This window comes from Ananas comosus, linkage group 15 (genome assembly GCF_001540865.1).
Source record: "Ananas comosus cultivar F153 linkage group 15, ASM154086v1, whole genome shotgun sequence".
In the NCBI taxonomy this organism is placed as follows: domain Eukaryota; kingdom Viridiplantae; phylum Streptophyta; class Magnoliopsida; order Poales; family Bromeliaceae; genus Ananas; species Ananas comosus.
In genome coordinates this window covers 10,990,984-11,018,053 of record NC_033635.1, presented here as the reverse complement: position 1 = coordinate 11,018,053, position 27,070 = coordinate 10,990,984, and the positions used below count along the sequence as shown (strand labels likewise).

Below are 27,070 nucleotides of genomic sequence, written 5' to 3'. Positions count from 1 at the left end.
GATACACTTCTCAATTTTTTAATGGGATGGCACCAATTACATCTCAACTGACTCATTACTTACCATATCCACAACCCACAATGTAGTATCAATTACGAGAGAAAAGAAAACTATTTTTTATTGGCTAAAGTATAAAAAAAAATTTTATAAATACCCGAGTTTTTTTACTTTTCTTTTCTAACTTTTAAAAATCTATATTTTACTACATCAACATTTTAAATTGTTGTATTTAATCCTCCTCCGTCAGAATTTTATTACTATTCCGTCTATTTTTCATAATTTATATCAAAAATACTATTCAAAATAATATAACTATATTAAAAATATATATAAAAAATAAGAACAATTTAGTCATTTTGTCCTCTCTATTAACGCCCTACCCCTCTCTGAAAATATTTATGAAATTTTAAGTGGATAAAATATAGATTTTTAAAAGTCGGAGATGAAAAGTGAAAAAATAAATATTTACCAAAAAAGATTTTGTATTTCAGTTTTTTTTTTTAAAAAAAAAATTACTCTTTCATTGCCCTCAAGGCAAAACCAAGCCTAAAACATAAGCATGGCAGTGAAATCCTGACAAGAATCACAGTTTGCAAGGACAATTACTAGCAGCAGCTGCAGTCACAGTAGCTGCAGCTGCAGCAGCAGCAGCAGCAGCAGCAAAAAGCAGAAGCAGATGTCACATGAGCCTTTCCTTTTCCTTGCAGAGGAGAGATGAGTTGGGAGAGGGGACCAATCATCATGCCAAACAAAAGAGGACTTCTGCCTCATTTGTTCACCAGAGTTCATATTGCAAGGCCTGCTGCAAAAGGGGGCAGAGATTGGAGGGGACCTTTCTCCCAAAAGAGAAAGAGAGAGAGAGAGAGAGAGAGAGTGAAAGAGAGGTGTTGATTGTATTTGTACCCAAGTGGAGAGTCCGGCTATTATACTCTTATGGGTACGATCGTACTCGTACTCGTATTTTGTTTTCGATGATAGAGCTTCCGAATCGACGATTCACACCGTTAAACGTTATTTAGAACATTTAAAACATCTAGAAATTAAATTTTATAATTTTTTGCCATTATTTACCTTACGATCAAAAAGTCACAAAATTGATAATTTTTAACGGTCGGTGTGGAATATTTGCTAGTTTAACGGTGTAAAAGAATCGAAATCAGTTGAATTTTTAATAGAAAATTCTATTCGCTACATAAATAAAGATCAATAACTCCGATCTTAAATTGAATGATCCGATCATCCATTTTTAAGACGTCGTTCGATTTTAACTGTTCATTTTATACCCACTTGATGAACTTTATTATGATTTCAAAAAATTACGAAATTTATTTTCTAAAAGTTTCAAATACTCTTGATCATATTTAAGGGAGCGGATCATCGATTCAAAAGCTCCATCAGTACAAATAACTTATGAGTACGAAGTGCTCTATAATCATAAGAGTATAGTAACCCTAGCCCCCAAGTAGGTGACTACTCTATGGTTGTATAAAATGGGTCGGATTTAGTCGGATATTGGACGAATACATATCCGATACGAATTCGGATAAGAATTTGTATCAGATGTTAAATTTTCTAAGCAAATTCGGATACAGTGGAATTTTTTTTAGATTCAGATATGCACTTATAAAAACATAAGCTAGAATTAGCAATAATTTAGCTAAAGCTTCACACTTACATTTAAAATTTTTCCATTCTTATAAGGTTGAACAACTATAGATACAATTTTAATATAAAACTCAGTAAAATAAACAACATTATTTTCCTGTAATAATATATGTATAATATCACCCTCCTTACATATTAATATAAATGTAAATAAGTAATACTACTAGAAAGTCCGAATTTCTTCGACTCTCTAAAATCATATCGACATCCGTATTCAACCCGATTCGAATATTTCTAATCCTAATGCAGATAAGATCAGATATGAATGCGGATACTACCAGATAATATCCGATCCGTTTTCACCTTTCTCTAATCCAAGAAGCAGCAAGTAATTACGCGGACCGTAGGGATTGCACGAGGATACTGGTTCTAGAGATGATATATAACAATGAAAGTTTACATTTTAACGAATACATCTTAAAGAAGCAGCATCCATTTTACAGTATTTTTTTTTTTTTTACGACAGAATCAAATTCATCGAATCCGCAACACTGTATTTAAAAATAGTATATATTCTATACCCGGCCAAACGGATCCTAAATCTATCTAGCGATTTAATTAATCGCCCCACTAATGAGGGAATTAGATTCTCTTTTATTGTGATCTCATATTAGTGAACAAAGCACTAAGCAAGTCGACACGAGAATACTCTTTTTGAACCCCAAAACATGAAATAAAATTTTTAAAAAATATATAAAGAGAACTGGGACTATCTGTAAGGGTTCATTTTGATTAGAATAGGCATTAATCATATATGCACCATTATACCACACTTGTGGCTCTAAGGAAAAGTGCTTTTGTAGACTTAATATTATATATATAGAGGACCTACTTGCCCTGCTATAGAATCTGTTTAGAGCTATTCACAAACTAAAATGTTTTTCATTATTAAAATCCTCAACTATGGACTATTTTGGAATATGATCTTCATTTTTCTAAAAAGTGACTAAACTATTAAATTTGCTGAATAGCAAAACCTGGAGCTTTTGTTGTGGATCAAATAAAAAAAAAATTCTTAGTAACTGTACTAGTATGAACATATATATATATATAGGCTCTCTTTGAATGCATAAATATCTTATTTTGTACATATTTTTTTTTATTTCAACAATTGGTAGATGAAGAATACGATTAGATACTTAGAATGACATCAAATATTTAGAGTTCAAGTTATTAAGTGGACTGTATTGTTCTAACAAATGATATTGATCAGTATATTACAAAATATTGAAGTCAAACTCCTACTGAACAGTAACTACGACGAAAATTCTCTTTCATTCTGCGCAAGTTATCACTGAATAATTTATGACGACAATCAAAATAAACCCATGATGTGCATGACTAGATTTAAGGTAGTTAGGTAGAAGCTAAAGCCATAGTGCTCACCATGTCTTTTGAGCTATGAACTTTTCTTTTTCTTTTTTCCCTTTGTTTTTTTTCTTCACCATTCATTGAAGTTGCATGGTTCTTTTGTATTTTTTTACTTTTATTTTTTTGCCCCACACGCCACTTATGATGATAATGTTGTTGGCAAAGAGGCAGGCGTGCTTAAGAAAGGGACCACATCAAAAAAGCCGAAAAGGTTGGGGGTTTGGGGAGAAAACAAGTGGGCTACCTAAGCTTATCAAACAATGACAGGTCATAAGATTGGGATATGTAGAATGTCATATTTACCCTTGTTCTTTGTGGGTTCTAACTTTTCCTTAAGTTCTCTTTACAAATCATTGGCTCTCTCTCTCTCTTTAATGGTTGTTTCCCAAAAATTGTTTATAATTTTCATTTAATATGTTGAAATCATCACCACACAACTCAAGATGAAAAATTGTAAGAGGTGTTGGTAATCTGGCAGAATCTGTTAGGATTTCCATATATTGTGGCTCAATTAATCATATTCAAATCTGAATTTACTATAGATAAAGGTCAATCCTAATAGATATAGAACTACTTGATATGGTATATTTTATTCCTGTCCCATCTATTTTAAATTTAAATAGAATCCTAATCAGACTTTGATGGGAAGTCAATCTGGACTCTATATAAAGGGATATTGATCCTGCCACCTTCTCATACGTATTCTGGTGAAGAATTACCATCAGTTTAATAGGAGGAAAAACCAAATCACCCAAGTTCAGTTCGTGACTTCTAGATCATAGCCGAACTTCACGCTTCTGCGGATTGATCAAGAATTTCTTCTCGATGGCGCTCTGTGAGTTATTTTATCTTATTTGATCCTGGATTTTGGTATGTATTTAATTTGCTTCTTTGTTTTACATGCCTAGAAAATCTATCAGAATCATCCAAAATTTCCCAACTAGTAGATACATTGAGATTTTGTCATTTCCATATTTTGACGGAATTTGAAAAATGAGCAGTACGGTACAACAAGAACAGATAACAACGACGTACAAATCCCCTGACACTCCCAATCTCAGTAACATGATAACAGCTTGTCATTCTAAATATAAAATATACGACATTTTCGAAATGCTGCAGAAGTTTGTTTCTTCCCCCCTACCCTCTTAATACTAGTTATTGGCATGCAAGGATTGTAAATTTCTTCACCAGAATCTGCTAATTGGAACAAAACAAAATCTCCCCGAATCAAATCAAATAATCATGAAGCTCAAGAATCTAAATCAGAAGTTGATCTTATATTTTGTTGAGGTACCCACAATAGCAATAATAATATGGATAATGAAGATGAACAGAAGCTTCTGTGATCCTTACACGGTTACACTCCAACAACAACCAACCAAGAAAAAAAAAAGAAAAAATTAGACATAAAAAATTTACTTTGCAAGTGTTTGGTGAGTAAGCACAACCTCCTAAAGATACTACAAAGGAAAGTTTCCATCTGACTAAGTCCTATTTTCAAAGCTAAGGTTAGGTTCCATATGAATAAAATTATAAGCGAAGTCAACAACTTATGACCTGATTAGGTTCCTAAACTTTAATAAGATTTTTTTTTTTTTTGACTTCGGTTCCTAACTGTTTTAATTTCTGTAATTGGTCTATTATTTTTTCTCCTCTTTCCAACCAGATCCCTTCAGATCGAAAAAATGGACTTTTTGATGAAAGAGGTTTTACTAAATGTTTAAGACTCAATTGGTAAAATCAAAAGGTTGAAAACCAAATCGAAAAGTCGCACGAAGGTTTATTAATAGAGACTAAGAATACTTCATTAATAGTTTCAACTTTTGTGTTTTATTTTTTTTTAACACAGTTGTGTCCTTTAAACTTGAGATGTATATGAGTCTTATACAAGTAATTATTGTCCACCAAAGTTGAGAATAAAGTTAAAATTATGAATGTAACATACTTAGATTCCTTTGAAATTTGCTAAGGGAATTTTAAAAAAGGAAAAAATTAAGAACCCAAGGACTTATATATACATATTAAAAATTAAATAATTTCTAAAATTATTCGAAAAATCATGACCTGCATAAAGATTTGTTGGAACATAACTTCAAATCTAGTAGGCATTTGAATAGCGCAGACCCGACCCGACAAATATATCGGCGGGCTGGGTCAGGGCCGGTTCGGAAAGTAGTTCCATAATTGTGGGCGGGACCGGACCCTATAAAAGAGAAAGGAGAAATGGATCCAATCTGGGCCCGTGCCAATTATCTCTTGTGCTTGCATGTAATGTGAGTTCCCCTATCTTTATATCCAACAAAATAAGATAAACTACCTACCTATTCTAATAGACTCGATTGTAAAAACCTTAGGCTTTTATATATCACAAATAATATATTAAGATTCTGATGATAACATATAATATTTTATGTTTCATGTGACAAATTATACGCATTTAGCATGACAAATTGCATGCAACCGTTCAGGGCCGCATCAAATAAGGATTGGACATAGGTTGGCCCAAACTTAGCCCAACATTTTTGTTATTATTTTTCTAATTTATGATTATCATCTTTTTTACTTCTCTTCTCTACATCAAACATTGGTTCCCCTTATTCTAGTTTAACTGAAGTAGGATCTTCAATTTGTAGTTGTCTTCATTTTTTCCAATTGTTTTCTAATACAAGTACAACCATAATGTACACAAAGAGTACTTGAGAAAGAAAGAGAGAGAGCGCACAACAGTTAACGAACAAAAACATAAGTAATTAAGCGACACTGACCTTCCAATGCTGCGATATAGACGACACTGACGAAAACTGAAGAAGCTTCAGCTCAAGGCTTTCTTTTTCTTTTGCTGCTTCTCTTGGCATCGGCTTTTGGAACATCCTTCTCGGAAGAACTGAGCGCTTTTGAGCCCACAACAGAGCTCCACAGGGCCCTCTCAATATCTGTCGGGGTGAAACTCTCCCCGTCGACGCTTAATTCCTTCAGAAAACAACAGTATACGACTCAAGATATTACTTTACCAACTACTGTCTCAACATCAAGCTAAATATCATCAATTCAATTTTGTGAAGGCTTCTAAAAGTATTCGCAGATTCTACGCTCAATTAGCAATCCAGGTTTTTTTACTTATGCACCGATGAATCAAACCTCAAAAATCCCGTTAATTAGATGACTCGAGACAGAGAAAAAAATTGAGAATTTTTCTTTTGGGAAGTTTCTAAATTTTCAAGCCATAAATAAGTCTACATGAAATTGAATGCAAATACATAACTAGCAAAATATTTCAACAAGTGCTTTAGAAGTTAAGATAATTGGTTGCAGACACAATAAAAATTGAAACTCCTATGGAGATCGACAAACAACAAGATTAATAAATAGAGCTGCGGGGATTGTAGTTCCCACTTACTTAAATTATAACTAATTCAAATAAAATGAAAGAACAACCCTGGCATGCTTAACTCTCATATACGAAAGCTAAACCTACAAATATTAGAAGCACATAAGAACATAATTTGAGTGTTCGCAAGACGCCGCCTAAGCTCTGATTCAACTGCGGCATTATATCGAACAATTTAAGTGCACAAATGCAAACAGGAACTGATTCAACTGATCCGTAGAGAAACGAACCTTAGCCTTTTTTTGTAGCTTCTCCGCGAACGCAAGATAGTGCTTGAGCGTATACTCCTTGTTCCCCATAGCAACCATCATAGCCTATCAAAAACCCATAAAAAAATTTAAGAAAAAAGAAAAAGATGATGAGGGAGATGAAAAGGAGGGATTTTTACAAGAGCCCATTTGGGATCCCACCTCGTCGGACATGAACGGGGCGATTTCTGGGGCGAACGCGGCGAGGATCGCCGAGGCGGTGGCGGGGCCGACCCCCTTGAGCGCCGTGAGCTCGGACACGGCGCGGGCGAGGTCCGGGATCGCCGCGAACGCCGCGCGCGACGCGGCCTCGACCTCGGCCTCTCCGAGCGCCTCCGCGTAGCCCATGAGCCGGGGCCTGCACAAACCCTAGCGAACCCATCACCAACGAGAGAGAGCGAGCCAGCGAGAGAGATAAAGGGGGAGGATGGGGTGGTACGTCACCTCCATTGGCCGCGCGAGAGCTTCCATTGGACGACGCGGAGGAGCTCGGATTTGGAGAGGAAGGGTTTTGGGCCGCGGCGGCGGAGGAGGAGGGGGAGGTCGCCGCGGTAGAAGGAGTCGAGGGGAAGGAGCTCGCGCTTGGACGCGGCGGCGCCGGCGAGGGTCTCCACGCGCGCCGCGTACGCGCCGAGCGCCGCTCTCCACGCGCCCGCGTCGCCGCATTCGAAATCCATTTCTCGCGTCACGCGCCAAAGTCCTCGGAAGCGGGGGAAAACCATTTTAAACCCCCTCGAAAAAAAAAAAACCCGGTCCAGTACGGCCGGCCCATTTAGTGCTTAGTGGACCGGACTGGATTTCCCCTTCTCGTCATATTTGAAGTTCAAATTGTGATTGTAAGTTTAATTTCAAATTTTTGACTACGAATTTTAAATAGTACAAAATTTTATTTTTTTTGAATTTTGAACGTGATTTCGATGCCGATTCCTCTTGTGAACTAAATGAATTGGAGCTTTTATCATTCCGTTTTTTATTCAGGTTCATTCTTATTCCTATTCTGATTTCGATTCTAAATACTAAAAAAAATATGCCTTTATAGTATGGGTTAATTTCATATAGATCTCTACAAACAATATGAATTACAAATATATTTTTACAAAGTTCAACTTTCATATATTGTTCTTGTAAAATATTTAATATTTTAAAAATATCCCCATCAATAGAATTCGTTAGAAAATTTTAGTTAACCATAGGTTAAATACTTAAGCATGATTAGTTTATGAGATAACTTGACATTTTTGCCCCTCTTATATTATACTACTGTGGCTTTTGGAGGGATATATATGTGATGACAAAATTGACATTTTACTTAAAATATAAGTGGTAACAAACCAGAGGGACATATTTACAAATATTAGAAGTTTTATAGAAACAACATATATTAGTTGAACTTTGTATAAATATATTTATAATTCACTATTATATTTATGAGGACCTGTATACATTTAATCCTTATAGTAAAACTAAAATAAATCCACATGATAGAGAGGTGTAATTCTTTAAATCATGTTATATAATAAAGTAAAATTACGCTAAAATATAATGCGGCAAATTAAAATCTACCCAAAATGCAATAGCAAATAAGACCTGAGGTTCTCATAAATACGAATAAAAATTTTATGGACATGGTCCCCAGACTAATTAGGCTGGGGACTATGCCGATGAATGCCATGTGGCCCATTCGACAGTCACAGATAGAAATTTAAAAAAAAAAAAAATTACCCCGTACTTTCAGAAAAAGCGAAAGCAGCAGAGATAGGCACCCGTGAAATCGGCCACGTGATGTCCATTCGTGGGGACGGTACCCACAAAATTTGAGTCCCATAAATGCTTCGAGGGGAATCTGCTTTGCCGCTTACAACCAATGGTGACCACACAGGCAATGCGTCCACGTGTCCCTATTAAAAATCAAAGAAGATGCCCTAGTTGTACACCTGATGGTGACCGTACACCGATACACTCAATTTGTGTGACGTGTCCCTATTTGAAATCAAAGAAAATTAGTGCTATTTTGTACGTCTTTTTACACCGGTGTAATAATAAATCCTAATATTGGACGGTTGATAAAGTTTTTCTTAAGTTTTGATAGACCGCCCGTAGTTTCAAATTTTCTCATTTTATTACTCTATAATTTAAAGTGTATTAATTCAGTATCCTGTGATTTTATTTTTATTTTTCTATTATCAATTTTACTATTTTTTTCGTTAAATCAGCGATAAAGTTAAAACTAAAGTATGCTGAAGTGAATATTCGATAAACCTATGTGGAGTATCTGAAGTTTTTTTGTATATAATTTAACGAAATATTAACAAAAAAGTTGACAAAAAGATAAAAATAAAACCACAGGACACTAACTTGATACACTTTAAACTGTAGGGCACTAAAATGAGAAAGTGTGAAACTACAAAAGTGGTATTTGAAGTTTACCCATTAAAAAAACACAAACCACAAAGATTTTACGGTATAAGATTTATATTTATAATATAAAATGTATAAGTAGAATCGCTCTAGAACTAAAAACTATTATTTTACAAGCGAATTCAAGAAGCTGATATTGAAGTTTGTGAATAAAGAGATGGTCTTTTGTGTAGCAATTGTATTGCATCATTTTGGATTATCAAATTTATTATTTTAAGAGAAAAATATAATAATTTCTTAAAAAAGTATGGTAAAGAAGTTAAATTCTAGTGGCGTAATTTTTTTGGATGAAAATATAATAATGCAATGCTAGTACCACTTTACAGGCTTTTTTTTGTAAACAAATTACAGTTGAGAAACTCCCAGTTCCAAGTTCCAACCCCACTCTCACGTGTCCATATCCATCACCATCAACTTTTGTGTGTACAAATAATAATTAATTATATTATTGGCCCCCAACCTCTTCATTATTTTTTATTTGGATCCCTAATCTTTTCTTTTTTGTAATTCAGATCCTAATCTCTTGGTTTCATTTCATTTACGTCTAAGTCGTTAAAAAAAAGTGTTAAAAATAACGGAGTCGTCATACCGGTGCCTACTTGGCGCTTTTTTTTGCATATCCATTTTAGTCCCTAAAATTTGTATTCTTTTTTTACTTTAGTCCGCAAAAATTTAAGTTCAGAAATAATATTAAATTAAAATTTTAAACTAGCCAGAAATGTAATTTTAAATTTGAATTTCAAGCTACAAATTTGACTTAAAACTGAATCTAAATTTTGATTTCAAACTTAAAATTTTAACTTTGATTTGATATTTGAAATAGCATTTAAAATAAAAATTCTAAAACTAAAATTTAAATTTAAAATCATATTCAAAATTTTTGATTTTAAATTTTAAATTTGAATTCAAAATTAAAATTTGAATTTAAGATTTGATTTCAATTCTAAATTTGAATTTAAACTTCGAATTCAAATCCACATTTTGAATTTGAAATTTCGAATCAAAATTTGAAATTAAATTAGAATTAGAATTCAAAATATGAATTTGAATTTGACTTTAAATTTGAATCCAAAATCAAATTTTAAATTTTAAATTTAAATCTTAAATTTAAAATCTTACTTTGAATTTATACTTTAATTCAAAATGCAATTTAAATTTAAAATTTAAATAATATAAAATTTAATTTTAAATTGTATAATAAGTTGGTGTTGACACAGTGCCTTCGTAGCGCTAACACAGCGTCTCTATGACATTGACATAGGGATGACGTGACATTTTTTATTAATTTTAATACAGACGGTTGGAACTTAATTATACTAAAATTAAAAGATAAAATATTTAATTAAAAAAATGGGAAAACTTCAAAAAATCTCCCAGTGGTTTCGTAGTTTCTCACTTTGCCCCCCTATAGTTTAAAATGTATCAAATTGTCCCTATGTGGTTTCGTTTTTATCTTTTTGGTAACTTTTTCGTTAATATTTTATTAAATTATATACAAAAAACTTCAAATACCCATCTAGATTTATCAAATATTTACTTTAGTACCCTTTAAATTAACTTTATTACTGATTTAAGAAAAAATAATAATAATAATAAAAAAAGAAAAAAGAAATCACAGGAGGGTAAATTGATACATTTTAAATCACAGTGGGACAAAGTGAGAAACTACGAAATCATAGGGAGAGATTTTTGAAGTTTTTACAAGAATAATTATTTATCAAATTGAAAAACGGTACGAAGATCGGGACCAATGATATAATTAATCAGTACAAAAAAAAACATTGAGGCAGTCACATTAATTAGTGCCAGGACAATTGATAGGGACTCCAATGGCAGCTTTTCGAATTTAACTTCTCCCAATAGCAACATTTGTGTATAAATATGAATGCATTAAAATCCTCTCAACTACTCTAAAAAAATTTATTGTACAGCAGTTACGTCACATTAATTATATCTAATTAATTATACTTTTTTAATAGAAATATATAATAAAAATATTATGAGCTAATCTAAGAATGTAATTTGATTTATTAGAGACACCACGACCATTTATATGACTGTTACATTATATACTATTTTCAACTACAGATTTATAAATCAATGCCAATATTAGTTGATAGGTAAAAAAAAAATCTAAAATACAACGGTTATATTGGTGATGTGGTGTCCCTAACTAATAAAATTGCTATTCTGGAGTTCACCGATTTCATCATAATTTTTTAAAAAATTTTTATTATACTATGTTTTAGAAAAATTATGATTGACTGAATATAGATAATAGGGATAATTTCATTCGTACCACTAAAAAGTTTAAAACTATCATAAATGCCCCTACATAATTTGTAATATTGAAATTGTTCCTATAAATATTTACTTTGTTTCAAAAAAACCTCATCTCATTTTAATCTTAGTTATACCATAATATAATGAAGATTAAGAATAAAATTGTCCATTTTGTCTCTAAACTTGTGAGGGGCATATAAATGTACGTGGTCCATTTTTAAAAATTTTTTTGTTATCCATTCAGATTTCAAATATTGTAATCAGTTAAATAAAAAAATTCAATTATTAGATTAATTAGGTATTAATAATTAACTATTAAATGAATATATGCTAGTTTCAACTGAAAAAGTCAAAAGTGTTAAATTTAATGAAATAATTATCTTACTTTGTGAACATTACCTAAAATTAAATTTAATGAATTTATGCTAGTTTCATTACCTAAAATTTTTATCTTTTCAATTTATTATTTAAATTATTTTTGGTTCATGTACAAGAATTTAGTTTGTCCTTTGATAATACAACTATTTTTTGTTTATTTATGATCGGATTTTATACTAATGTATTGCTCTTAATTACAAAGTATTCATAGCGACGAATTTTTTCTACATTAAATAGTCAAATGAAAAAAATTTATTAATTTACAATCAGTGTAGTAAAAAAAAAAAAAGTTAATATAACTAAAATAAATTATCTTATCATTCTGACGATAAAGCAAAATAAAATTTAATTTAACTACAATTTATTCCAAATAAAAATATTTTTTTAATTGAAATGAATATTTTTTAAAAAACTAAAATCAATTGAATTTTACTAAATTTGTAGTTTAGATAGAATTTAATTAATTTTGAAATATAATGGAGAGTATTTATGAAATAGAATTAGTAATTGATCATTAAATAATTGAGAGGGGTAAAGTTGGAATATAAATATTATTAACTTTAATATGGACAGACACATATCGACAGAGTTATTTTTTAAAGTTTTTTAAATTTGAGAGAATATACATGATATTTTAATTTTTTAATGAGTAGTGCTATGGTACACCCCTTTGGAAGGACAAAAATTTTATTGGCGTAGTCTCCAAACTAGAAGGCCTTTTTTTTTTTATTTCTTTCCATTCGTGACCGTCGGACGGGCCACATGGCGCCGATCCGCATAGTCCCCAAACTAATTAGTTTGGGGACTATGCCCATAAATTTTTTGTCCCCTTTGGAACTGTAAGATATACACTCCACTCATTTAAAGGTGGGGGTATTGTCCACCAGTCACACCAAATAATTAGTGGACAACAGTCTACCCTTAGATGGGTGGAGTGTATCTTGTACGTCCCGATTGGATGTACATCCACCCATCTGATGGTGGGGGGTTATTGTTCACTAGTCGCATCAAGTGACTAGTGGACAATACCCTATTCTTAGATGGGTGGGGTGAAAGTAATGCTACATGTACACTCTATTAGGGATGTATATTTTATATCCCATCTATTTAATAGATGAGGTGTGTGCGCCAGTTACATAATGTGATCGATAGTTAACACCCCACTTCTTAACTGCATACTGCACTGATTGCCACATATACATCCTATTAGGAGTGTATATCTTATATCCCATATATTTAATAGATGAGATGTGTGCGCAGTTATATGGTGTGATCGATAGTTAACACCCCACTTCTTAACTGCGTACCACATCAATCAGTGCCAGTACCGTTGGTAGGTATTGTAGATTATGGACTTTGCAAAATTAACTTTTTTGATATGCATTTATTGATGAGTCCTTTGGGCTATGGACTTTTTTAGAAAAAAAAAAAAAAGCTAAATTAAATAAAAACCTGCTTGCCCTTTACTTTTCGTATTAATTACTTTTTTTTATCACAAATTATTATATTAATTATTTTTCTATACTTTATTTATATAAATAGGTTAAAATTTTTAAAAAATTAATAAATTAGATTGTAAAATTTTATTAAAATGAGTTAGGATAATACTTTGTTTCACATCTCATGCATCATTTTTTTAAATTTTTTTTTTTACTATAATCTATATAATTAAGAAAAGTCAATTAGCCTTAAACTCCCTGATCAAACGACAAACAGCACTTTGTAACACCCACTAGACCCCACGATTCGGATCTTGGACATTTTAGAAAGACAATTTTACCCTCCTCTGTTTGGAGAATTTCTCTCAAAACCATGTAGGGTTTACCCGTAATTTCTACGAAATTCAGTGGCATTTTACCCTTTTGTGCAAACTACTGGGATTAGTACTAATTAATTAATTAATGCTCCTTAAATCCGGGTCCCGAACCAGGTTTTGTTGACTCGGGAGAACCAAAAGCCATCGCAGCGGTTTCGTGTCCAATAATTGAGTAAACTACGTGCACCACGTCATGCGTGCACCGCAGCCCCATCTCCCTCCATTTTACCTACCTTTCAAATCTGAACCGCTTAACACTGGAGAGAGAGAGTTAGTTCTCCGTGGTGCACAACTGATGTGGTGCACCCGGTGCAGGTACTAATTTCCCCTGGCTCATCAGCACCATCATGGATCATAATCTGCTTTAAGGTTCGTGTTGGAGCGATGCGGAAGGGGTAGGCCCCGCCCCGAGATTCGTGTGCCAGCTGTCACACGGTGTCCGGCACGCGCGGTAAGAATAAGGAACTCATCACTCCCCACAACATATCATCTTTGAGCTAATTTTATATAATTTCTTTTTTTTTTTTCATAAAATGGAAATGGATGAAGACCCCTCAACAATAGGGAATTTGGAAATAGGCTACTCAATTTGAAATTGTATTTTTTCCTTATTTCTAATTTACATTTCGGAGCATCGATTTTTTTTCATTGTAGTTATGACAGTTAGTTAAAGTTTTATTAAATTTAATTCCAAAATTTAGGTTAGATATAGGATGTGTTCGAATTCGAGGTATAGCAAATATTATATTACTATTTGCTCTGAATTTATGATAGAGTTAAGTATTCCATCTCATATATGTCTCATACAGATTTGTGGATAAAACTTTAGAAAAAAGCTTCACAACAATACCTCATTAGAGAGTCTCCAATTTGTTGCCACGTATTCGTTTTATTTTTATCTAAAAATTTATTATGTATTATTTTAATGCTAAAACATAAAAAAATTAAACCTTATAAAGTAGAGGATTACAGTAATTAGATAGAAATAAAACTGTGACATGACAGAAATCAAAGCTCTTTAATGAGACATTATTGGGGAACTCTCCATTGAAGTTTTTTTCTCATTTCTTGCCATTTCTTATTGACAGGGTATTACTAATTAGGAATAATTGTCTATATATTTCTCAAGATTTATGAAATATTTTATTTACATGTATTTTTTTGTTTTAATTTTTTTGTTATTCAAAAATATTTTTACTGTTAGTGTTTGTTAAGTCATCTCGAGTTAAACTTGAGCTAAAATTTTATCATAATTAAAAAATAAAATACCTATTTTGTCCCTAACTCAAGAGCAAATAAGAGAAGTTGATGATGGTAGAAGGTATATTTGAAAGAGAAAATTAGTAATTTTACAGAGATAACGGTCGTTCTTAACCGTTCGCTGACAGAATTTAACTATTGGGATATATTTAAAAGAACTTGAAATATTAAAAAAATATTTTTGATATTAAAATTTTAAGAGGATTAAATAAGAAAGTCGAAAACTTTTCAAGGGTATACAAGCAATTGCCCCTAATAATTAATAGATAGAATAGTGGCGAGGGGGGCATTTCAAAATTTGGCATAGATGAGGGTGTCATCCATAAAATCTGGCCTAATTAAAAACTCGCGAAGCAACGGTAGAGAGAGAGAGGAGCGCGGAGGCGGAGGAGGCGGAGAACCCGACCCCGTCCATATATGTATATACATATTACCCATTTGCTCGGCGAGGACGAAAGGTGGAGGAGAAGCGACTGCGATTTAGAGAGAGGGAGAGGGAGAGGGAGAGGGAGAGGGAGGGGCTTCGCGATTCTTCTGCGGAGGAAGGGATGGTGGGGGAGCACCACCTCTTCGGAGCGATCGTCGCGGCGATCGTAGGGTTCCTCTTCCTCCTCGTCGGATTCCATCGGAGGAGGCGGCGGAGCACGGCGGCGGTCGCCGTATCTCCGGCGGCGGCGGCAGAGGTCGCCGGGAAATGGGAATCCGGCGCTGAGGTGGCCGGAGACGGCGGTGCCGCCGACGTGATCGTCGTCGGCGCTGGGGTCGCCGGATCCGCCCTCGCCTACACCCTCGGAAAGGTAATGGGACTTGGCAAAATGTGAATGCTCCAAAAGGGTTTGAATCGATATTAGATGGGAGTTTGCTTCTATATATTACTATTTGCCCATCATATTCCCATTTCCTCTCTCTATTCGCTTCTGTTGTGCCCGTAGATTGTGTTGATTAGTAGGGAATGCACAATAAACCCCTCTGTGGTGCAGAAAATATTAGGAAAGTTTGGTACTTTTAACCAGAATGAAGCCGTTTCTATGATTGCTGATCGGTAAAATTTGTAATCAGATACCGTAAGAAGTATTGGAGAAAGTTTTGAATTTATGATCTTTATATTACTTAAAAGAATAAAATGGAAAAATAAGAGCATAGATGAGAGAGCTACCAGGGACGTTTCAAAATAAACCCTTTTCAATATTACGCTGCCCACAATATCGATATAATTGGAAACGGGCCCATCAATATAGTTAACATCTCCATTAATTGACATCACACCTAACATGCATCATGGTTTTGAAATGGTTGAAATGGACGTAGAATCGACATGTGAGGTAATACTTTGTGATTTAATCCATTAGAATATAAATATATAATGAGAGAATTTAACCCCTTTAGACGTTGAAGGTGGGGATTGGATCCAGGATGTCACTGAATGAAGGGGTTCAGAGTTAGCTCCGATACCTTATTGTTGGAAAAGGTCAATCTGATAGGAAATGGGCCTAGGGGTGTATTTAGCATTCTGGTGAAAAGTCAAAACTATTTACTAACATGCTGCAGAAAGATTAGTCTAACAGTTAATCTCCAAATCTTTATCGAAAAATGTCAAATTTTCGGCTTGGTGTCATTTTCAGGGATAAGTCATATAGAATAATTCCTTTATTCTGGCTTTCAAATCTTTGAATGAAAATTTGAATGCTTGGGGTGATAATTGTGAATCAAATGTTCAATGCAGTTTGATCTTTACCTACCCTGCTCGACTTACTTCTGATTTCATCTTTTTATATGTTTCTTGTCCTTCTTTACAAGTAAGTAAATAAATAAATAAAATCTAAGCATGAAGTTCTTAGTCCGTCTCATTTCTTTTCTCTCTTAGGTTTCTAGTAAAGATGCTTGTAGAAATATAGCCTTGGAAATTAAAACTGAAAAAGAGTTACGTAAAATAAAAGGTTGAGAGTTTTGTACTCTTTCGACCTAGCTTACATTGCTAGATTATACTATTTTTTCTTTATTGTAGGACGGTCGTCGAGTACATGTCATCGAAAGAGACTTGTCGGAGCCTGATCGGATTGTTGGTGAATTGTTACAACCGGGAGGCTACTTAAAATTGATTGAGCTGGGCCTTGAGGGTAAGCATGGCAAATCATCTTAATTCTACTTTTCATCCCTTTCAAAACTTGTTCATATGTTCAAATTGCTTTGAGAATTACCTAGCCTCCATGCCCTCATATATAAATTGGTAGCCTGCTTGACTTGATTGTTATTGTAAAATATCCTGCAAAATAGATATACCTTGTCACTGGCCTGCATTTTTCTCCAGATTGTGTGAAAGAAATCGATGCTCAACGAGTCCTTGGGTATGCTTTGTTCAAAGATGGAAAGAACGCGAAAGTTTCTTACCCCTTGGAGAAATTCCACTCAGATGTTGCTGGAAGAAGCTTCCACAATGGCCGGTTCATACAGAGGATGCGTGAGAAAGCTGCATCTTTGCCCAAGTAACACTTCCTTCTGAGGCTTTCTATTTCTATCTGATTTAGTCAGAAATTAAAGAGACAGAATGACATATCTCGGTTGAAGTCCTTCAGTTTTACGTTGGAAGTGCTTGAATTCATATCTAGGCCTGTATTTCTCTTTTTCCTTATGTAGCTTCAAGTAATTAGACAAACATATTAACCAGAAAATATAGGGAAAATATTCGTATAGGACTCTTATCTGGTTTGTTCTGCATTGAGTGCAAGAGCAGGAAAGAAATCTGCTGCAATATTTGGTTTGTGAAAAGAGATTATTCTAATATTTCTTGTTGTTGGCCTCGAGCAGAAGGCTGGGATTCTTGAACTTAATTGTTCTAAATCAATTTACTGCTATGTATTTGCTAGAATGTTGCAATAAAAGCATGACGTTTTCCCCAATTGCTATTATAATGTTATTATTGGATAGATTCTTACGGGTTATTGCTGGTTATCTTGTTTACTTCTCTTCTTAGTTACTCTTGAACCCTTTGTTGTAAACTTCATTTTCTTCATGCATTCACTGGTTAGGGCACAAGAATTGACTCTTTTTTTTTGAACATTCTGTAGTGTCCGATTGGAACAGGGAACTGTAACATCACTGCTCGAAGAAAATGGTACTGTTAAGGGTGTTCTATACAAGACCAAATCTGGTGAAGAATTCAAAGCTTATGCACCTCTTACGGTTGTATGTGATGGCTGCTTCTCTAATTTGAGGCGCTCCCTCTGCTCTCCAAGGGTAAAAATACATTTGTCAATGTTTTGAGTTTTCCGTACATTTCCATTTATACATGGTGCATTTAAGTAAAGCGTAGAGTTTTCCTTTTTCTTTTCTTTTAGGTTGATGTGCCCTCATGTTTTGTTGGGTTGGTTCTGGAGAACTGTAACCTTCCTTATCCAAATCACGGGCACGTCATTTTAGCGGATCCTTCACCCATTTTATTCTATCCAATAAGTAGCACGGAGATTCGCTGTTTGGTTGATGTTCCTGGCCAGAAGGTGCCTTCTATAGCCAATGGAGAAATGGCGAATTATCTCAAGACTGTGGTAGCACCTCAGGTATACTTCAGTAGGTAGCAGTGTATATTTAAATTAGAAACTTCTACATGTCATCCTGCAAAATTCTCTCTCTCCCTCTTATATATCCCAAGTGCACCTCTTTAAAAAACTTACTAGTGCAAAACTTACTAGTGCAAAACCAACTTCTCATGAATCAAATGGTTTCCCAACTTACAATGAGTGTTTTGTTTTTCCCCCAATAAGAAACTGCACTTTCGAGGGCCACATACGTTCAGGTTTTACATGTGTACTTATGCAAATAAATGATTTGCAGGAGATTATATATGTAATACTCCCTTATTAAGAAGTATATGATTTTATTTTGTTTACCTGATACTCGTGATATATGTTTTTTATTTTGTAACATTTCTATGTTAGATTCCACCGGAACTGTATGATGCCTTCATAGCAGCCATTGATAAGGGAAACATAAGAACTATGCCTAATAGGAGCATGCCAGCTGCCCCTCATCCCACTCCCGGAGCTCTCCTAATGGGGGATGCATTCAATATGCGCCATCCTTTAACAGGCGGAGGAATGACTGTGGCCTTGTCTGATATCGTCGTACTGCGAAACCTTCTCCAGCCTCTTCGTGATTTGCATGATGCTTCTTCTCTTTGCAGATACCTAGAATCATTCTACACCTTACGGAAGGTAAGCTTTTAAATTTCTAGTAGAGTTTAAAGGAAAATCTTTGGCTATTTATTGAGCTATCAAATAATTTGCTTATTCAATACTTGGAATTGGCATAATTTCGTGTAACGTGAAATGAATTTGCTTCTTTTCGAACTTATTCTTTTGCATTATTTTACTTTAGTTCATTTTTTATTAGCATCCCTGAATGCCTGTTAGTATACATGCTCTCCAGCTGATTGAAGCGAAGCGTATGGACAATTTTATCCATCACTTACTGTGCTATTTCATTTTCACCCGAAGAGGGTGTAAAAATGTAGTTTAGCAAGATAAGGCCATATTCTATGCACAAACCCTAGCAGACATCAGGGATTTTGAAATTTGAGTATAAAATGATAGGTTTATTTATTTAAGTGAAAAAGGGACTAAATTGCGGTAAGTCAAAAAAGGGAGAACTTCCATAAATTTATCCCTTTATCTTAAACTCGTCACATCTTTATAAAATTTCAAAGCCATGATCTCACTGAAGGGTAACTGATCAAGAACTTGCATTTTTCAATTTCTTTTCTAGCCGGTTGCATCCACAATAAACACTTTGGCTGGCGCACTCTACAAGGTCTTCAGCGCCTCGCCGGATCGAGCTAGGAATGAAATGCGCCAAGCGTGTTTTGATTATCTAAGCCTGGGAGGTATCTTCTCTACCGGGCCCGTGTCTTTGCTCTCTGGTCTTAATCCTCGTCCCCTGAGCTTGGTTGCCCACTTCTTTGCTGTGGCCATATATGGCGTGGGTCGTTTATTATTGCCGTTTCCTTCTCCCAAGAGACTCTGGATCGGAGCTCGGCTGATTTCTGTAAGTATTGAACATTTTTAGTAATTCCAATAGTTGTGATTTCTTTATTATAGTTTTCCGATGTTCCTATCATTCTTGTAATTCGTAGAAATAGCGATAGATATTTCCAATTTCCAATCATTCTTCTACTTTCGCTGTAAGCAATCTCTAGCTGATTTCACTTATCACCTGTTTCTACATAGAGAAGCGATTCCCAAAGCTCGGCCAAATTGGCACTCACTAGAGCTTCAAATCGCTACGAGAAGCTCTCTCTCTTTCTTTCTGAGATGTATCTGTTTCTCTTTTGTTTTTCATTTCCTGTACCTTACGGTGGAATGTTTGCTGCGCAGGCCGCCTCAGGTATTATTTTCCCCATAATAAAAGCAGAAGGGGTTAGGCAAATGTTCTTCCCCGCTACAGTTCCAGCGTACTACAGAGCTCCTCCTACGAAGTGAAATGGAGATCAGATATCTACAAACGTTTCGCGTCGGAACTTCACCGTTTCGCTCGTAGGGTTACATTTCACTTGCTTTTTGTAGTCTCGGGTCTTTTGTAAGAATGGATGAGGGGCATCTGAAAGAGCTTTGCTTTCAAAACGGAGTGCTTGAAGCTGTTGTGCTATTCTTATGCATGTGATGATCATCTGCGGTGTAAATACTGCTAACTCGGTTAAGTAATCCTTATCAGCCGCATGCGCACTTATGTTTGAAATATTCGACTTTCGTGTGCTGCAACTTTGGCTCGTAAACATAAAAGAGTAGATATGTTATCTACGTACATTTTTGCATACATTTGGTTTAGTATTTGAGTAGTATTATAATAGATGTTCAGTAGTATAATTGGCTGTGTGAGTAAAGCAAATCCATTGGCTTAAATGTGTTAGTGAGCTTAGTTTTTCTTTAAATGCTGAAACCCTTGGGATAAAGCTTATAACATCCACTGTTCACATAGGATTTGGAACTTTTATTATTCGACTGTTCTCAACGTAAGATTGCATCATCTGTATTATATGTATAGTGTGAATTATAATGTAGGGATGTAAATGAATCCGGATTTTAATGTAGGGATGTAAATGAATCCGGGTTGATGAAGCTTCCGTCTCTATTCTGATTCCGTCGTGAATGACTAGAAAAATAGAAGAAAAATAGAATAGAAGGTGGGAGATCTCTTCCCTCATTTAATCTGCTTTGATTCGCTAAAAATTTAGTAAAAGTTTGTTTCAAAATCCAGTAAAAACTTTAGTGTTTTCTTTCCGACATGAATGGAGCAGTTATAAGTGAGTACGAAAAATAGAATAATAATTCCACCAAAAAAATAGGTCAAAAAATAGGAGACCCCTCCCACCCTAGATCCGCTTTGTTTACATCCCTATCGGTGCCCACACGAACAGCAAATAAAGTAGTTTTATATTAGGACCATTCCGCTAAAAGATATCTAAGATTTTTTTTTTCTCACTGTTGTAGTAAAAATCATTGCTTATAGTAATAGTTAAAAACGTTCAGAACTCATCTAAACTTTGAACATTTCGAATCGGCTACCTAATTTTTAAAAATTTTGATTTCACCAACTCTTTCATTTTGTTTGATTTGAATCAATTAGCAGTGCTTCAACTTCAAATTTCAAGCTAATTCTTTTAATAAATTTATAATTGTGAGAATTGAATAAAGTATACTAACTAAGCCTATAAATATAAATTATGCATTCAAATTTTATAGTCAAAATGCCGCTGACTAACTCAAATCAAACAAATTAAAAAATTAAATAATAAATTAAAGTTTTTGAAAGGGTTAGATAACCAATTCAAAATTATTTATAATTCGGATAAATTAGTACCATTTTTTCCATAAAAAATATATTAAATAATTTTTTTCTTATACTTTTTTTATTGTACGTGACAGGGTCATCAACAATATCCTAATAGTAGATTGTACTAACGTGGAAGGAGCCCGACCCATTTGCGTACTGGATTCGGGCCCCGTCATGTGCGATCCGTAATCCAATAACGTCGAGCCTAATCTCCACCGTCCATTAACGGACGGTCGAGATCACTAGTGGACTAATTCGACGGTGGATGTATGCTCCGTACGCTCCGCATGCGACACCGTCTCGCATCGTATTCCTCTTCTCCCCTCCCCCATCCTCTTTTCCCAAATTACCCTCGATCGTTCTCACCCCTCACCCCCCCCTCTCTCTCTCTCTCTCTTCGTCGACCCCTTTCTCTCTCCTCTCTCTTTCTCTTAGGGTTTTAATCGCATCGCTGGGGATCCCCCTCTCTCTATCTCTCTCATTGCATCGTCGACACCCTTTCTCTCTCATATCTCATCACCTCTCTTTCTCTCTCTTAGGGTTTTACTTGCCTCTGTAGGGATCATCACTTCTCACCCGTGGATTTAGAGAGAGAGAGAGAGAGAGAGGCGATCCCACGGTATATTGCAGGGGAAAAGCGAGTGATTTATCGACTGTATTTGTAAGTTTGAATGCGATTCTTTTTTATATTGCTAGTAGTCTTCTTTTTGTCAGTGTTCATGATTGGAAAGAAGGGGTTTGTGGACAAAGTGTTCAATCCTATGTTGTGTTGTTTTGTTGATTATTTTCTTAGTTCGTTTTCATACTTGCCATTTTGATCGTGCTACACTGTTATTTAATTAATTTTATATCGCTACTAGTCTTATTTTGTTAATGTTCATTATTGGAATGAAGGGGTTTGTGGATTTAGTTTTTGATCCTAAGTTGTGTGTTTTGTTGATTATTTTCTTACTTCGTAGTCATACTGGCCCCATTTTGATTGTGCTGCACTGTTATTAATAGTGTTAAATTATTAATGAATTGACCTGTGATTGTAAAGTAATGATTTTTGAGATGAATGATGCTATTGGAACCATGTGAAAAAGACATACTTTGTTATGATGCTTATCGGGATCATAAAAATCATTTTTTTTTAATGCTTAGTTTGATAATCGAAGACATGCAAGTTTAGGATAGTTCCTGAAATCGTCCTTCATTGTGCATATGTTATTATTAATGAATTGATCCTGTGAATGTAAAGTACGGATGTTTGAAATGAATGATGCTATTGGAGCGATGTGGAAAAGACATACATTGTTGTGATGCTTGTTGCAATCATAAAAGAATCAATTTCTGAATTAATTTTTTTTTGCTTAGTTCGATGATCGAAGACATATAGTTCCTCAAATCATCCCTCGTTGTGCATATTAATTCTACTGTGTAATTTCATAAGGTTAGTTGGTTTAAGCCTTTAAGGTTACTATGCAAAAGAGAGAGGGAGGGGGGGAGGGGGGTATCTAATCTTGCTCCTATTAGGTAAAATGGTCATAAGTTGTGCTTGTCGTTGATAAACCTTACTGCAAGGCATATTTTTGAGTATTCTTCAAATCTGTTGTTAACATATGCCAAGAGTCTAATATATGCAAGTATTTTGGGGACTTGACCCCAATATGCTGCATTATTGCTTGAACAATTATTATTGTGATAGCTTACGATTTTTTATGAGCTTTAAATATTAGTATGATTATGCGTTGATTTGTGGCTCCTTAGGATTGTTGCTATTAACTCAATAGAGGAGATATATTTAGGCCATTTAGGTGCATTGTTTATAGGGAAACTTCAAATACCACCCGTGGTTTCGCACTTTTTTATTTTAATATTCCGTGGGTTAAAGTGTATCAATTTAGTACCCCGTGGTTTCATTTTTTTTTATTATTCCCTCCATTAATTTTTTTTTTTTTTTAAATTAGTGACAAGGTTAAAGCTAAAAGGTACTAAAGTGAATATTCGATAAACCTAGGTGGGGTATCTAAAGTTTTTGTATATGATTTAACGAAAAGTTAACGGAGGGGCCAACGAAAAGAGAAAAATGAAACCACAAGGTATTAAATTGATATACTTTAAACCATAGAGTACTAAAGTGAGAAAGTGCGAAACTACATGGGTGGTATTTGAAGTTTACCCTTGTTTATATCTTTTGGGTCATTTTTCGTTTATGGTTCAATTATACAACGCTTCCTTTTTCTTTCACAATTTGTTGTCCGAATCATACTCTCCTGTGTTGGTGGTTCAATGCAAAGTTCTTATTTATGCATTTTTCTAGTGTTTTGATTCATTCTATGCTTCAAACATAAAAAAATTGCAATAAAAAGATGGTCTCTGGTTGCTTAAACATTAGGTTAACCTTACAACTCCTCAGTGCTTCGTCCTTTGCATATATTGTCCCTCCTTGTGTGCGACAATATTATTCAAACGACTTACTTTGCTCACTATTTCTTTTGTCTGCGCTTGCTTGCCAGGTTTTATATGAGTAAATCAATAACCCTTTTGCTTGAATCCAAGAGAAAAGTATATGGTACATAACAATAGAAACCCTTTACAAACTGGAGAATCCTGCGGTTCTTCTTCGACCGTGCAATGGGAGATTTGGACTTTGTGGTTGGTCAACAGTTTCCTGATGTCAAGGCTTTTCGAAAAGCTGTTAAAGAAGCTGCTATCGCCCAGCACTTTGAGCTAAAGGTCATAAAGAGCGACCTGATTCGGTACTTCGCAAAGTGTGCCAAAGAGGGTTGCCCTTGGCGAATCCGTGCTGTGAAACTCCCCAATTCGCCAGCATTCGCTATAAGAAGCATTGATGGAACTCATACTTGTGGGAAAAGTGCACAACAAGGCCACCACCAAGCATCAGTGGACTGGATCGTAAATCTCATAGAAAATAGGCTGCGAGATGATATAAATTATAAACCAAAGGATATATTGGAAGATATTCAAAAGCAATACGGGATTACTATACCATACAAACAAGCTTGGCGAGCAAAAGAAAGGGGTTTGGCCGCTATTTATGGGTCGTCTGAAGAGGGGTATTGCCTTCTCCCTTCATTCTGCGAGCAAATAAAGTTGAGTAATCCCGGCAGTATAGCCCAGGTTTATACTACTGGATCGGACCATCGATTCCAAAAGCTTTTCATTTCATTTAATGCATCGATACATGGGTTTATAAACAGTTGTTTACCTATTATCAGTCTTGGCGCAATGGAGTTAAAGAGCAAGTATCTCGGGACATTACTCTCTATTACATCATTCGATGCGGATGGCGGACTATTTCCTGTTGCATTTGGTATCGTCGATCTTGAAACAGATGAAAGCTGGTTGTGGTTTTTATCTGAGTTTCACAACCTTCTAGAAAGAAGCAATGAGACCAAAATACCTAAACTTACATTCTTATCGAGCGGGGAGAAGGGTATTAATGAAGCTGTGAGAAGGAAGTTTCCCACTGCAAACCACGCTATATGCATGCGCCACTTGACGGATAGTATCAATAAGGAGTTCAAGAACTCGAGGCTGGTCCAGCTTCTCTGGAAAGCAGCTTGCTCGATCACCACCGTAGGGTTTAGAGAACGGATGGCTGAGATTGAAGAGGTTTCCCCCGATGCAGCTAAGAAGATTCAGCTTTTTCCACCTAACCGTTGGGCGGTGGTTCACTTTGAAGGATCAAGATTTGGTCATCTTTGTTCGAACACCGAAGATTTCCATCAGTGGATACTCGACGCTCGCGAGCTTCCCATCCTTCAAGTGATAGAAAGAATCCACGCCAAATTGATGTCCGAAATCGACGAACGACGGGAAAAGATCGCGAATTGGACGAGCGTGTTGGCCCCGTCGGCTGAAAAAAGGATTTCTGATGCCGTCGAATTCGCTTGCGGATACCAAGTTCTCCGCTCCGATGAATTTGAATTCGAGGTCTTATCCGCCGACCGGTCGGACATTGTGAACATCGGCAACCGCACTTGCTCCTGCCGCGATTGGCAGCTGTACGGTATACCGTGCTCGCACGCCGTCGCGGCAATAGTGTACTGTCGGAAGGATGTGTACGATTACACGGAGAAGTGCTTTACGACGGAAAAGTACCGCGAGGCATATTCCCAGCCGCTGCACCCTATTCCGGAGAGGGGCGAGTGGGGCATACTGAAGGAGAGTCTAAACGAGGAGGAGAACCGAATCGTTCGCCCGCCGAAGTTCCGTCGCCCGCCAGGGCGGCCGGAGAAGAAGCGGGCATGCGCGGAGGAGGCGGGGCGGGTGAAACACACGGTGCACTGTAGCCGGTGCAACCAAACCGGGCACTACAAGAGAACATGCAAGGCCGATACAACCGCGCGATTAGATTATTAGATCTTATAGTTGGAATATTGTTTCATGAGAGCAAATGCTTCACTTGATTGTTGTAAATTTATTGACCTGTTTTTGATATTTTAAATCTTATTCGCAACCAGAATCGCCTCCATAGTTGATTATGTATGGTTCTCATTTCAGAGGGCATTTTTCTTTTAAGAGGTCAAAAAATCGGAACACTAATTTCTTTTACTATTGAGGCTTAGTTTGGTATTGCTATCCATCTAATGCTATTAGAAGTTGGGATAAAAGTATACAGAAATATGCTTCTGCGTTTTTCGGTGGGATCGTAGAAAATATATTGTAACCGACTCATCGCGATATGCATAACGTAATATTATGTACGAAAATAAATAGAATATTTTTTTAACGTACATTTTCACCACACATAACACAATTTTTCAACAATTCCAAACGAAGCTTAAAAACATAGTAATTCAAAAGAATCTAAACACAATAAAAATTTAAATTTTAAAGAATAAATTTATTTGTCATATTTTATTAAACAATATAATCATATTTTAACTCAAATTTTGATAATTGTTGTCGGCTCTATTTTTATTTTATAAAATTTGAGTTTAAAATAGTAAATTTAATTTAATTTTAAATATCAAGTAGAATTGACAATTAATAAATTTTAATTAAAGTGGATTAAAATTAAATTTTAAAGTTTGAATTAAATGCGAATTAAAATTTTAATATTTTTAGTTTAAAACACATGCTTAAATTTTAGATTCATCATAATTTTTTTTTTAAAAAAATTCTATGTTTTAATTCTGAATTTAAGATGAAATAAAAGTTTAAAATCAAATGAGATTAAAAAAATATATATTTTAAATTAAATTTAAATTTGATTGTTGATTGTTGATTGCAATCAATAAAAAAGTAATATAATAACTAAATATTAATAGATAATATTGAAAAAAATTTTATAAATATTCACCTAAAATGAAAGGATATGTAATATTTCTAAGATTATTCCTTAGAGAAAAAAGAAATAAAAGTTTATTTTTTTATCTTATTTTGTGTAAGAAAAAGGAGAAATCAAAA

The 27,070-nt window shown here is 34.8% G+C and overlaps 3 protein-coding genes across 4 annotated transcripts; 2 read left to right on the top strand and 1 right to left on the bottom strand.

Annotated features, from left to right (window-relative positions):
• LOC109721803 lies at positions 4,058 to 7,391 on the bottom strand. Of its 2 annotated transcripts, XR_002219298.1 has the most exons (5): positions 7,120 to 7,391; positions 6,838 to 7,033; positions 6,658 to 6,741; positions 5,805 to 6,009; positions 4,058 to 4,233 (listed from the first exon to the last, which is right to left on the bottom strand). XR_002219298.1 is itself a non-coding variant. In XM_020249595.1 (4 exons), the coding sequence occupies exons 1-4, from the start codon at positions 7,350 to 7,352 to the stop codon at positions 5,857 to 5,859; spliced, it is 666 nt and encodes a 221-aa protein (XP_020105184.1). In that variant the 5' UTR covers positions 7,353 to 7,391; the 3' UTR covers positions 5,654 to 5,856. The 2 variants fall into 2 exon arrangements, 1 of the variants encoding a protein (XP_020105184.1); XM_020249595.1 differs by lacking the exon at positions 4,058 to 4,233 and having other exon boundaries at positions 5,654 to 6,009.
• On the top strand, positions 15,204 to 20,649 carry LOC109721328 (squalene monooxygenase-like). Its single transcript, XM_020248883.1, has 8 exons — positions 15,204 to 15,627; positions 16,836 to 16,947; positions 17,139 to 17,313; positions 17,896 to 18,064; positions 18,166 to 18,384; positions 18,763 to 19,038; positions 19,589 to 19,867; positions 20,197 to 20,649. Exons 1-8 carry the CDS (start codon positions 15,379 to 15,381, stop codon positions 20,299 to 20,301), a joined length of 1,584 nt encoding a protein of 527 aa, XP_020104472.1. The 5' UTR covers positions 15,204 to 15,378; the 3' UTR covers positions 20,302 to 20,649.
• LOC109721441 lies at positions 22,007 to 26,233 on the top strand. Its single transcript, XM_020249086.1, has 2 exons — positions 22,007 to 22,313; positions 24,151 to 26,233. Exon 2 carries the CDS (start codon positions 24,269 to 24,271, stop codon positions 26,018 to 26,020), a length of 1,752 nt encoding a protein of 583 aa, XP_020104675.1. The 5' UTR covers positions 22,007 to 22,313; positions 24,151 to 24,268; the 3' UTR covers positions 26,021 to 26,233.